The following is a 13,429-nucleotide window of genomic DNA, read 5'->3' as shown; positions in this document are numbered from 1 at the left end:
TAAAAATACTGAGGTGGCAAAAAATAATTTTTCATCAATAAATGGTAACAAAACATTCATAACACAGGTCACAAAGAACAGCAACACACAATTAAAACCCTTGCATTACAAAAACATTATAGGACAAAACATAACACTCAAAATTGTTATAAAAATATTGCATTTATATATATATAATATTATTATTTTTATCACCAAAATAAATTGTAATAGAATTATTAAAGAAACTTATTTGCCGATATATGACACTAAGTCTAGCGCTGCCAATACAATCAGCACCAACTTAACAATTAACAGGATTCAGTGAAAAAATCAATTAAATATGTTTTTGACATCACAGGAGAATCCACAAATTGTAGTAATCTATAGTCGTCCACCGTAGTTATGTCAAAGATACACGAAGTCTTATCTCAGCCTTTGAACGTGTAACCTAATATTCAGTTCGTATATTTTTATGTATTTTTCATATAAATATACAAGTTTCAGCGTTAAAATTGCACACAAATAGTAGTTAAAATATTAGTGCAACTGTTTAATACGTTCAATTACCTGTACATGTGCATTATGTTGGTTAAAATCACGTGCAGGAAGTATCTTACCAAATGCACAATTTGTCCTCAGGAAAATAACGCCAACTTATTTACGTCGTTTTCTGTATTTATCTCGACGCCCTTGTAAAAAAAAGTGTCACAAAAAAACAGTTCGTGTTTGTAGACACTTTTTCAAAACCACAATATTTGCAGGTGTCGCAAATGCACCCATTAATTTGCGTGACTACTACGGTCTAAACTAAGGTCGTAGCTTAGACATAAAGGCCCGTAATCCACTTTAATTCCACTGTCTTGCTGTTCAAGTATCTCAACAATCGATTATAGGCCCAGAAAGTTAGGAATCAACTGCGCGTTGTATTATCGTCAGTCAATCACAATACGTAAGACAGATCTATGCTTGGTAGGTTTCAAGCAAAACTTAAAACATTAAACTAAAGGAATTAGGCATTATGCACCTAAAATTGACACATATAAGGACGTAAAACAAAAAAACAAATTTTCTAAAAAAAAAAAAAAAAAAAACCTAATATCACTGTTAAACTTGAAACGTCTGTGGAATTATCGTCTTCGTCCTTGTCGATATTTCATTTGTCAAGTAGGCCTGTACCTGTAGTGCCAAGTAAATATTACGATCTTAGCGAGGACAAGAAATACCAAATGGGATATCTAGTGTAACGAAAATACTATTATTTTTTTTAGTAAATTATCGAGACTAACGTACGCATCAAAATGCTACAATAACAAAAAAACTTTTTATGCACAATCAAGCCACGAAAGGTCAATAAATTAAGATCTTGTTCTTGAGAATAGTCATGTAATGAACCAAATCACTATTATAAACATTAAAAATATAAACCCTAGATTTAAAATTTCCGATGGATCGTTAATGTACGAGAGACGAAACTGAGTCCAGCACGGATACTCCGTGTGTCTGCACGGACCGCCAGGAGGAGAGTCAGGCGCGCGCCGCGAGCTGCTTCTCCCGGAGCGGCTGCCCGGAGCCCCGGAGCGGCTGCCCGGAGTCCCGGAGCTCGCCCCGCCCGCCGCCCAGCTCCCGGAGTGTCTGCACGGACCGCCCGGAGGAGAGTCAGGCGCGCGCCACGAGCTGCTTCTCCCGGAGCGGCTGCCCGGAGCCCCGGAGCGGCTGCCCGGAGTCCCGGAGCTCGCCCCGCCCGCCGCCCAGCTCCCGGAGTGTCTGCACGGACCGCCCGGAGGAGAGTCAGGCGCGCGCCACGAGCTGCTTCTCCCGGAGCGGCTGCCCGGAGCCCCGGAGCGGCTGCCCGGAGTCCCGGAGCTCGCCCCGCCCGCCGCCCAGCTCCCGGAGTGTCTGCACGGACCGCCCGGAGGAGAGTCAGGCGCGCGCCACGAGCTGCTTCTCCCGGAGCGGCTGCCCGGAGCCCCGGAGCGGCTGCCCGGAGTCCCGGAGCTCGCCCCGCCCGCCGCCCAGCTCCCGGAGTGTCTGCACGGACCGCCCGGAGGAGAGTCAGGCGCGCGCCACGAGCTGCTTCTCCCGGAGCGGCTGCCCGGAGTCCCGGAGTTCGCCCCGCCCGCCGCCCAGCTCCCGGAGGATGGACTCCAGGCTGCGGTTCCTCGTCTCGGGCACGCACGTGGCGGCGAACACGGCGCCCGCCGCGCTGCAGGCGGCGAACAGCCAGAAGCAGCCGTGCGCGCCGACCAGGAGGGACACGGCGGAGAAGGTGCGGCCCACCAGGAACATGAGCGCCCACAGCACGCAGAGGCAGAGCGTGGTGGCCGCGGCCCTAGCGCGCTCCGAGAACACCTCCGACACCACGAGGAAGCACAGCGCGCCGGGTCCCACCGACACGGCTAGGATGAACCCGAGCACGGCCGCCACGGGCACCCAGGTGAAGCGGGCCACTTCGGCGCCGCGCGCGAGGTAGAGGTAGCCGCCCAAGCAGCCCAGGCACGCCGCCATGCAGCAGTTGGAGCCCACCAGCAGCGCCCTCCGCCCCGCGCGGTCCACCAGCGCCGTGGACAGGCACGTGCCCAGGATCTGCAGCGCGCCGACCAGCATGGTGGCCGTGTAGGGCGACAGGCTGGTGCCGGCGTCCTGGAAGATGGACACCGTGTAGCTGAGCACGGCGAACAGCCCGGACATCTGCTGGTTGAGGCACAGCCCCAGGCCCACCGCCAGGCCCCTGAGGGTCGCGCGGGTGGACAGCACCTCGAGGAGGCCCGCCTCGACGTGCGAACGACCCTGCAGCCGGCCCACCACCTCGCCGGCGCGCTCCGGGCCCACGGCCTGCAGCCCCATGACGGCCCGCACGGCGGCGGCGGTCCTGCCGCGCGACACCAGGTACACCGGCGACTCGGGCACCAGCGCGAAGCCCGCGGCGAAGAGCGGCGCCAGCGCCAGGCACGCCCAGGCCAGCGCGCGGTAGCCGAGGCTGGAGCCGGCGCAGTACACGAACAGTATCCCCGAGTTGAAGAAGAGCACGGAGATGGTGCTGAGGGCGCCTCTGACGCTGTCGTGCGCCACCTCGGCCAGGAACAAGGGCACCACGACGGTGCCGCCGGCGCAGCAGACCCCGGCGGCGAGGCGCGCCAGGTACAGCGAGGTCCTGGTGGAGCCCAGGGCCACGGCGAGCCAGCTGGGCAGCAGGGGGGCCGCCGCCAGGTAGCCGGCAACCTTCCTGCTGCCCCGCGTGGCCAGGTGGCTGAAGACAGGCACCGCCAGCAGCGCCGCCACGCAGGTGAGCGAGCCCACGCGCGAGGCCTCCTCGTCCGTGAGCGGGCCGCCGTCCAGCGGCGAGGCGGGCGACTGCAGCAGCGGCAGCATGGGCGAGGGCCAGCCCGCCACGGCGCCCTGGGCGAACGGCAGCAGGCTCACTGGAACACCAGCGTACCACCGTGAACAGCCAAGCCCTCAGACTGCATCTCGTGCGGACCCAGTCAGACACACGGTAGTTGTAAATGTTGACCAACTGCAGGAGGCCTTTTTTTTTTGACTCGAACTTGTACCATTCCACCAGGTCCGTTAATGGAAACTGGATATGACCACAGTGCAGGATATCCTTTTTTTTTTTTTTCAAACTTGTACCATTTGACCAGATCTATTAATGGAAACTGGATATGACCATACCACTGGATATTCTTTTTTACTCAAACTTGTACCATTTCACCAGGTCCAGTATTGGAAATTGGATGTGACCATACCACAGGGGATTATTTTTTTTTTACTCAGACTTGTACCATTCGTCCAGGTCCATTAATGAGAACTGGACATGACAACACCACAGGTTGTTTCTCTGACTCCCTTTAGTACCATGTTCTCAGTTCCATGAGCTCATCCAGTTGAACGGTTATGCATAGAGACCATAAAAAGTAGTGGGTTCATTTAGTACTTGCACATTTGAGTGGCAGTAATATTTGAGCCACTATTTTTTTTTTACACATCCTGCATTGGTTTTTGACCAGACATGGAAGTGTGACAAAATAAGGAGTGATAATTACACAACTCATTTCCTAATAAAACTGGCAGCAACCAATAATATGCAGTCGCTCGAGCACACGAAGTTTTGGTAAGTTATAATCTGCACGACAGTGCCTTTTTTTCAGTCTCTAGCCCTAGGCGTGGAAAACTACCTGATTATAGATAACCTGAATACCAAATCGGGAACATCAATCAATAAAATCAAATCGGAAGTTGTGTGCCAAGAAGTTGCCTAGCCAAGGCCACAGATGTAATTTAACTTCATTGAACAATGTCACCAAAACTCTTTTACTGAAAATTGATATGTAGTGTGCAGAAATGGTCGTTTCAGATATGATGACGGATATGAGATCAGCAGAAGATAGATACGTCCTTGGAATAACGATCGACATATTTGGGGCCTTCGACAAATCTTGGTGGCCGCAGATGATGTGGTGACTAGGTACTCGAATCCCCAGCTATACTTGGTACTGCTTTTACTATTTGAAGACATCATATGTAGCTGCAAAGCCAGTCATGTGAGGCAACAAAAGAAACTAACAAATGGATGTCCTCAACTTTCGGTACTTGGACCATTCCTCTGGAGTGCCTTTTTTTTACGAGCATCTTAGAAAGGAACTACCAGAGGAATGGTCAATCCTTGGATACACATATGATGGCTTATTACTTGTGCCGGCCTTATCTTGCACTGATCTGTAAATAAAATCTTAACCACCTTTGAGTATTATCAAGACCTGGACTATGGAATTTAAAATGGAAATTGCGTCAAAGGATATGTAATAGGTGTTACTGAACGGTGAAATACATTTTTGACAGAAACAAAGTGTGTGATATGAGGGAAAAGTGATTTAAGTTAAAGAACGAATCAAATACTTGGGAGCAGTAATTAAATCAGGATTAGGTTTCCATGAAAGTATCAGATATTCCTACAAAAAGTCCACAATACTCATCCACAATAACCGAAGTGTTCCATCGGCTAATTGGATTGGACTTTTCTTCATTTAATATTATACATAAATAGGAGAACCCGGCGCGTTTATTTATTTACCTCTATACATCTCAAATTAATGGTTTGTATATAATCTAGAATATATAAAACGTTTGAAATTGTATTCCATTTTAAACTCACTGACCAATTAGGTACTAATCACAATCACTAATAGTTTTTGAGTATTAAAGACAGTAAAAATCACAATATACGAATTTTCATGGCGATCGTTTGAACAGCATAAATTAATGCGCTGCAGAGCATCTAGTGGCGAATTATAGCAAAATGGATATCGCGAAAATATTCTTCACGTTAAAATATCTATGTAGGTGTACCAATTTTCATGGCGATCGGTTGAATGACGTAGAAGTTGATGCGCTGCAGAGCCATCTAGCGGCGAGTTTAAAAAAATGGATAGCATGAAAATCCTTTTCCATGAAAAAAAAACCACTCAGAGGTGCCAACTTTCATGGTGATCGGTCAAAATGTACCGGAGTTTATCAACGTCATATATACAAAAATCCATATATATGTTATATATATATAGATATATATGTGTGTAGTATACATTAGTGTCCTTACATGCGCAGCTTCTGAATGGGCTGTTGCTGCGAACCATTCACATGTTAAAAGAGTATTTATAACTTACCAGATTACTGCATTTCTCTCAGTATCGAAAGTGTATACAACAACCTCAATTGAGACACTACAGGTGATTACAATACTTATCCCCACTGACTTAAGTATTATGGAAATAATCTTACTTGCCAATATTAACACTAAAAAAAAACTACTTCGGAAGACAGAAAACAAGTAAGGGAGAATACATTATTAATGCGGCAAAAATATGTAACAGCTTCCCAAAGTGAACATATACTTACCTATATTTCTGGAATTTGTCACCAGAATGAAGAGACGTATATTTAATCAGATCATTACTGCTCACAATATCTAAGCAACCAGGGAAATTTTAAAAGTAAACTATATTTCATGAATATAGAAGAGTCCTTTTTCTACGAGATATTAAATGTTGAAGAAACTTCATCACACATCCTCAATCATGCCAAAAAAAAGTGAAGACGTAAGACTGAGGTTTGTCCAAACCACAAGGGAAATAAATACAAATTATGATAACTTGAAAGGAACAATTTCATCAAAGAAACATTGTTGATATGGGAAAGGATGACAAGAAAATTTGTGGGGAAAAAAGTTATAAATTAGATGTGTTCATGTGTGGTACGAACAAGATATTATGAATGAATGAATAATGACGTAAGAAGATAATATGATAAGACAAGATAACAGGAGAACAAAGAAGCGTGACAAGATGATTGATAACAAACGCAGAATATGTATTTGTGTAAAATGGGCTGAAATAATCATTACAATTGCAGATATTTCTAAATTTGTAGCTACCTACATGTCAATGAAAAAAAAAAAAAAAAAAAAACTCTATCGTTACAAACAGAAATGTTCGCAGTAATACTGGGTTCGGAAATTTGCTCGGGAATTAATGTTTTATGTTGCTACAATATTTACATTAATTAAAGGAATTTGTAAACCTTTAATTATCTGAATATATTTTCAGTATTAACTGCACACATAAATAAACATTATAAAACTTAAATTAAAAAAAAAAAATACCCTCAACATTGAATTTATCACTTGAAGTTACTATTAGTAGGGACCTGAAAATTTCGCGGTTTCGATTACCTTCAGGATAGTCTACACAGTCCTCTGTATAATCGGACAAATAACGCCAGTTAGTTGGCTGCTGACTTGTGAGTCGTCCTAACTGGTTATCCCGTGATTCGTTACTTCTTTGGTTGAGGGTTTATCATTGGCCCAGAGTCGCCCAGACGAACAGTGAGCCAATAGCAAAAGCAGCTTAAATGTATATGTTTATGAATTTCAGACTATCGCGAAGTGAATCTGCGAATTTTTCCGGCCTCTAACTATTAGTAATTAAAATGCATTAAACATTATCGTATTTCACCATTGTTTGATTTTTGTAGTCTGTACCTTATTACACCATTCATACCATACTGCATCAGGTCAAGGTTACTGTGTTCTTGCAGTATCATTGAAGTAACAGGATACCAAATTTCGAATCGATCAGACCTGTGGGAGTTGCTCACATCCCTTCATCAGCTAGAAAAAAGCTTGATGATCTTCAAACGGCTGAACAGATTTTGTTGAATCATATCTAAGAACACTGTCGATCAAGTCACCTTTCAAACAAAAAAAAAAACTGAATCAAATCGGTTCTTACGTTTGGTAGCCTCGATGCTACAGATAGATACACAGATATACCATGGGCGTCTCTGGCACCAAACGTTTGGAGGGGGGGATATAAAATAAATTTATTTATTTAAATGCTAGTACCTCCATCGAGTTAAGTATAAAATGTCTGTTTATTTTCAAGCGATGCTTTGTATGTAATTTCTATTTGACACCTGATCTACTTCTATATGTCATCACTGTAAATACATGTATTTTATAAACATGAAAATAGTATAAATAAACCAACTGTATATGCTTGAAAATATTGAGGGGGGGGGGCACTTGTCCACCACTTCTCCTCCCCCCCCCCCGGGCCAGAGACGCCCGTGGATGTATTGGAGTTTACGGACGATATTTTTACGTGATAACGTCATAAGAAAACATCAATGAAAAATTGCATACTTTTTAATTTTCAAGTATCATTTACAGTTTTTGCAAATATAATTTAAACAATTTGTTTAAATATAATCACGAACAGTTAGTTATAGAAATAAACTGAAATCAAATCAATGTCAATAAATTGTTAATTTGAAATTACGAAATTGGACAAATAAATCAAAAATTTTTAAATTGCTGATTTAAAAAAAGCCCGCCATAACCTGCTTGATATAATAGAATATTGTTTTTTCGCATAGTGGTTTGCCGGTTCTTGCACGCTCGGCTCAGGCGGAACGTGGCAATGAGTTAGGGTTTTTTTTCGTGCGTACAAACCGGCGTTCATCACGTCAGAAACGCCTGCCCCGTACTAATATATAGGGCCATGCAGATTTCGCGAAAAGATTTTGAGACTAGCTGAAAGTCAAAACACTGTAGCATGTTCTGTGTTTCGTGATTGGGTGGGTTTCTCCCAGATACATATCGATTGTAACAACACCAATCACAGTGATCCAGTGCGGAAGCAAACGCGTCCTGAATGGCTGGGCCAAATAAGGCAACGACTTCTCTCGCAGACGGCCGCCAATCACAAGGAAAAAAAAAACCACAGGTGGGGGTATACCTTGTTGCAGTCTAATAGGTGTGCAGATCTTTTCGCGAAAAATGCTTGCCCCTACTAATATAATTATGATCTGCTGCTCCAAGGAGGTACCTGCCACCGCGACCAGGCACTGCCTGAGTCTGCTGAAGTCCTCGTCCGAGGCAGACTTCTCCGCCATCGCGCTGCCGTGCCAGATGCCGACTGCACTCGCCACTCCCTCACACACGCTCCTTTTGACATCTCTCTCCCCCCCTCACCCCTCCACAACCCACCCTCCCTCGACGGAGACCGCTAATCCGCTCCTGAACTCGGCAAATTTGCTCTAGCCCCGGTTGTTGTTCTCCTGGCGCTGCCGCCAACAACACGTCAACAAGCCGCTGCGCTCCGATGAAGGCTTGTCTCTGGAACAGTAGCCCACAGGGTGACAGTAGATAGGACGAACTGAATCCTCAAAAAATTGGATCATACCTAGAGACCGGAAAAATTCGCGATTTCAATGACCTGTAGGATATACTCCATGATCCCCTACGCACGTGGGAAAAATTACATCTGCTCATTGGCTAACTGACCCGTTTCGCCTGTTAACTGGGACGCTAGTGATTCGATACTTCTTTTGTTAAAGGTTTTTCATTGGCCAAGTATCATTCAGGTAAACTGTGGCCCAATCACTGATGCAGTAAAAAGGCAAATGTGTTTTTTGGATTCTAGACTATCACGAAATGAATCCGCGAATTTTTCAGGTCTCTAACCATACCATGTTTCACCAACATCGGGAAAAATAGATCACAAGTTTTGAGCTCTTTAGTTTGTAAAATGTCCAGCTGTTATTAATTTGTGTTAATCTAAGTTGCTGTTACAGCACTAGAAATTACTTCTATTCTAATTATAAATAGTTTTAAATTAATTTAAGTTAATTTTAGTGAAAGTAGGCCTATGATGCATTTGGCTGTAATTTTTTCGTTGTCAAGTTGAAAAGAAATGGTATGATCGCAAGGGTTTTGTTTACAAATTTAAGCGAACGATCATTACTATGGGAGTGGCGCCTCTCCCTTTACTTACTCTATGCAGTAGCCCCGCGCAAGGCCTGGGATATCGCGTGTCACCACTCAATGCTGCGAACTAACTTCGGAAATCAGAGAACTGTACGGCATCTTTATGACATCTAACAACCCACTACTCGTTAACGTTCCGAATGTAAATTTCTGGCAACAGTTACGTTGTTGGGAATATTCACCATAAATGTTCGAGATTATTATCATCTTTTTTATGCAATACGGAACAACCAAAACACAATGTTAAATAATAATTCTTTATCTTTTGTTTAAAAAAAACTGCATAGTCGGAAAGTACGAGTGCGGCACATCATTTTAAATAAAAAAAAATGTACACGACACTCGCCTGCGCATGTGCAGGTAAAGCCATGCTTATTTCATTGCTACCGAGATAATTCAATACTGTCAAAAATGATTTCAAACATTAATATTTTCCCATTATACTCTATACGCCACTCCGTTTATACACCACGCCATAAATTCTGAACTATTTTTTTTCTTCAAAATTTACTTATTTTATTTAAGTTATTATTTTTAAGAAATCTTTATGTTTTCTTTACATTTAAAACTTAATTTTTTTTATGTTGGCATTTCTTAACCGTACACATTTTTTAGCAGCCATATTCTGCCTGTTGAGTCGCGCCCCTCTGGGTTCGCTTGCTGAGAGCCCACTTAAGTCCTTTCAAAGATTCATTCAACGGGGAATTTTGATTCAATGCAATTTCTTGGACATACACCATTGCAGTTTTGCACTGTTTGTCATGGAAAAATTTCAAGAGCGCAAATTAAGAATTTAAAAAAATAATAATAATTAGTTGTCTGTAAAGTCGGTTTACGGACGATAGTTTAACGTGACAACGTCATAAAAAAAACATTGATGAAATGATTGCATACTTTATGAATAAAATTGAATCATTTTTATTTTAATAATAAAATAATAAATACTTGAAATTATACTAGTAATCAGATTTTTAAAATGCAAGAATAATTAACCTTTATTGCCGAAATTGTTGTTGTAATAAGCAATGAAAACCACCTTAACTTTTCACTTCACTTTGTATACAGTCGAGTGGAAGAGAGATAGATGCAGCGCAAGCGTACAATGAGCGTAACGGGACAATGTGCGTAACGGGATAATGTGCGTAACGGGACACTTTTTCGTGCGTGCAGCCGGCGTTCATCGATTTATTAGACGTTGTCACGTCAAAAAATAAACCCATTATTTGTTTATCTTCATCGTTGTGTTCTTATATTATCCGCATTGACCCGGTCTTGTTTACTGTTATTGTTGAAGCCGTCTCGTCGTTGTTAGCCGACTGCGGTCCTCTGTGCTGTTTTTTTTTTCACGACTAAATTCCTTTACGGAATTCTTGAGCTCTCTGATATTGAAGTTTGAATGTGTACCTCTGTGCTTTCTTCGTTGTGTTGTCGATAATACCTGTTTGGATTCATCTTTGGGTTTATCTGTTTGACATCAGCTGATTTAGGCCTTTTTTCTTTGTGGGTTCATGTTTTCATTTTTAATTCTTAATTTGCGTTCTACTTATGAAATTTTACCATGACAAACAGTGACAAGCATACGTCCAAGCGTACCCCCAAGAAATGATATTGAACCCACATGAGTTTCAATGCATCCTGTTCCGAAGTATGGGCGGACGGACCCACCATCATTTTAATATTATAGTTTAATGATTGATAGTTAATAATATCTAATAATATATTCTTTAACCCACATACCCTCCCCATCTATAGCCTCACACACACACACACACCTACACACACGAGTAATCCAAATTTAATTCCGGTTTTGTAAGCATTACTGTCGTGCATACTCCACATGAGTGTTTAGTGTATTTAAAAACATTAATTTATACGTATTTGGGACTTGTTTTAACGAATTATTTAATTAATTGAATTAACAACGAATCATTGAAATTTTTTAATAAAAACCAGTTAAAAACTGTTCAGTTTTCCTTTCTCAAGCCAAATCATTACTTAAATTTCTGTGTGTAAACAGTAGAGTTCTAAAGGTCCGCTATTCCCCGGGATTTTAGTGTGGCAATAAGTTTTCTTTTAAAATTCAACTATAAAGAAAACTTATTATGATATACTGGTTAAACTTGAACCCCTCCTTCAACAAATCCGGGCTACGGCCTTGATCGGTGTTGACGTGCTGGTTAATCCTAGTTCATTCTTTCGTGAACATTGCTCGAAAACACGACCAAGGAGGAAAATGACGACGCCTGTTCAAACAGACACCTTCAATGAACAATGGAGTGTTCCTAAAGCCGCGTGTTCACTGGTGTACTGTAAATTATCTGCCAGGCATATCTCGTGTTTGTGTTGCAAAGGTAAAAAAAAAATAAAAAATATTATTTCGTAATTTCGTTCAATTAAAATTCTCAGAAAATTCGCGAATTCGTTTCGCAACGGAACAATTTTAGACGCTTGTGTGTTTGTGTTGCTTTTGTGATCGTAGCACCGTTCAAACGTCGCGATGTGAACCTCTTTCGCCGAACAAAACCAGAAACTAAATAAATGCTGCAAACATTAAAATAGTTCAAGTGGATAGTGCGCTTTCCAAAACGTAACTGTTAAAACGGAATGTTAAACGAAATTCTGCGCCTTCCCCCCTCCTCTAGTCTTGAAGCATGTCTATTCAAGATTGGCCGACAGTAAAAACTATTTCAGCTGTAACCCACCACAAATGGTCATTTTACTTAATATTTGTCACGTAAATTGTTAAGAGAATTTTCGAAGCACTAACAACATAATGTTACAAATTTTAGTGTGTTTGCGAAGATGGAGTTCAAACATGATAAATAAAAATAATTTAACTTGATATACTATAATATTGTTGTCTAATTTAATTATCTAAAACATTACATTTATTCAAAAATGTCTACGAAAATACATGCAATGGCGTCAATCAAATATTTGAATATTAATCAACGTTAATCGCTATTGGAAATTTGTGTGACATCTTTGATGGGTTGGTTTTTATAGTACGTTTGTTTTCTTTCCATTTCTTGTTTTTTTTTTTAAATGCTACTTTTATTAGGTATTTTAAAACTTGTGATTCCTTGTAACTATGATTATTTTAGTTTACCGACTATATTCCAGGGTTTTGTTCACTATTATTAATATTCATAGAGCATATATGAAACCAGTCTTACATACAAAACTATTTTATGGAAACTCAAGTAATTCAGTTTGTCAAACAAACATGGCTATGCTAGTGTTTTTGTTGGTGTCATTACAACACTCCAACATTATTTGACCAACTTTATTTGAAGGTGTGTCAGGTGAAAGTTTGACAGTGTGACAGGGTCTTGTTCATACAGAATATCCCGAAGCCGTGGAACGCAGATTTCGCAGTCGTAACACTAATAATAAGCAACCTAGCTAATGCATAAAAGAAATCTATATTTCATAATAGCAGTACATACATTTTGTTCTTAGTAAACTGTATACACGAATAAACATGTACCATGGAGCCTGTACAAACATGTCATCGCCCGTACGACCGTGTAGTCATAGCGCTGTGACTCAGGCCGGTATCCGGCACGCAGACGTAATCGAGGCCAGAGTGACGGTCCTTGGCGAACCCTGCCTTGCAGGTGCACTGGTTCGGACTGGAGCAGACGGCGTTGACGCAGAACGGGTCGCACAGGGGCAGGCACCGGCGACCGGTCCAGTCGGTGGCGTCCCGAGCGAAGCCCGGGTGACAGCTGCAGCTGTTGCCGTCCACGCAGGCCCCGTTCACGCAGGGCGGGCTGCACTTCAGCTTACACTCCTTCTTGTAGAAGTCGAAGGCGTAGCCCGGGTCGCAGCTGCAGAGGTTCGGGGCGGAGCAGTTGCCGTGGCCGCACGGGGCGGGGCAGCGCGGGACGCAGCGATTGGACGTGTGGTTCCTGTCGTAGCCGTCGTAGCACACGCACCTCCCACCCGAGCAGCGGCCGTTGGCGCAGTCGCCGCAGGCTCCTCCCCCACCGGCCACGCCCGCGCAAACATGGCCGCCGCCGTCCCCGCCCACCTTGTAGTGGCCCGGCTGGCAGGTGCAGACCCCCGGCGCCGTGCAGGTGGCGTTGACGCAGCGCGGCCGGCAGTCAGGCACGCAGACGA

General features: G+C 43.1%; 2 protein-coding genes across 2 annotated transcripts in view; both read right to left on the bottom strand.

Annotated features, from left to right (window-relative positions):
• Nucleotides 1–9: 9 nt before the first annotated feature.
• LOC134535161 (facilitated trehalose transporter Tret1-like) lies at nt 10–8,481 on the bottom strand. Its single transcript, XM_063374148.1, has 2 exons — nt 8,364–8,481; nt 10–3,401 (listed from the first exon to the last, which is right to left on the bottom strand). Exons 1-2 carry the CDS (start codon nt 8,428–8,430, stop codon nt 2,035–2,037), a joined length of 1,434 nt encoding a protein of 477 aa, XP_063230218.1. The 5' UTR covers nt 8,431–8,481; the 3' UTR covers nt 10–2,034.
• Nucleotides 8,482–12,710: 4,229 nt separating this feature from the next.
• LOC134535159 (epidermal growth factor-like protein) overlaps nt 12,711–13,429 on the bottom strand; it is a 7,650-nt gene continuing 6,931 nt past the window's right edge. Inside the window, exon 4 of the mRNA XM_063374146.1 lies at nt 12,711–13,429. This exon is cut by the window's right edge and continues 237 nt beyond it. Coding sequence (XP_063230216.1) covers nt 12,816–13,429 — 614 coding nt within the window. The 3' untranslated portion in view covers nt 12,711–12,815.

Source organism: Bacillus rossius, chromosome 8 (assembly GCF_032445375.1).
Source record: "Bacillus rossius redtenbacheri isolate Brsri chromosome 8, Brsri_v3, whole genome shotgun sequence".
Taxonomy (NCBI): Eukaryota; Metazoa; Arthropoda; class Insecta; order Phasmatodea; family Bacillidae; genus Bacillus; species Bacillus rossius.
This window is presented reverse-complemented; position numbering and strand designations above follow the sequence as displayed.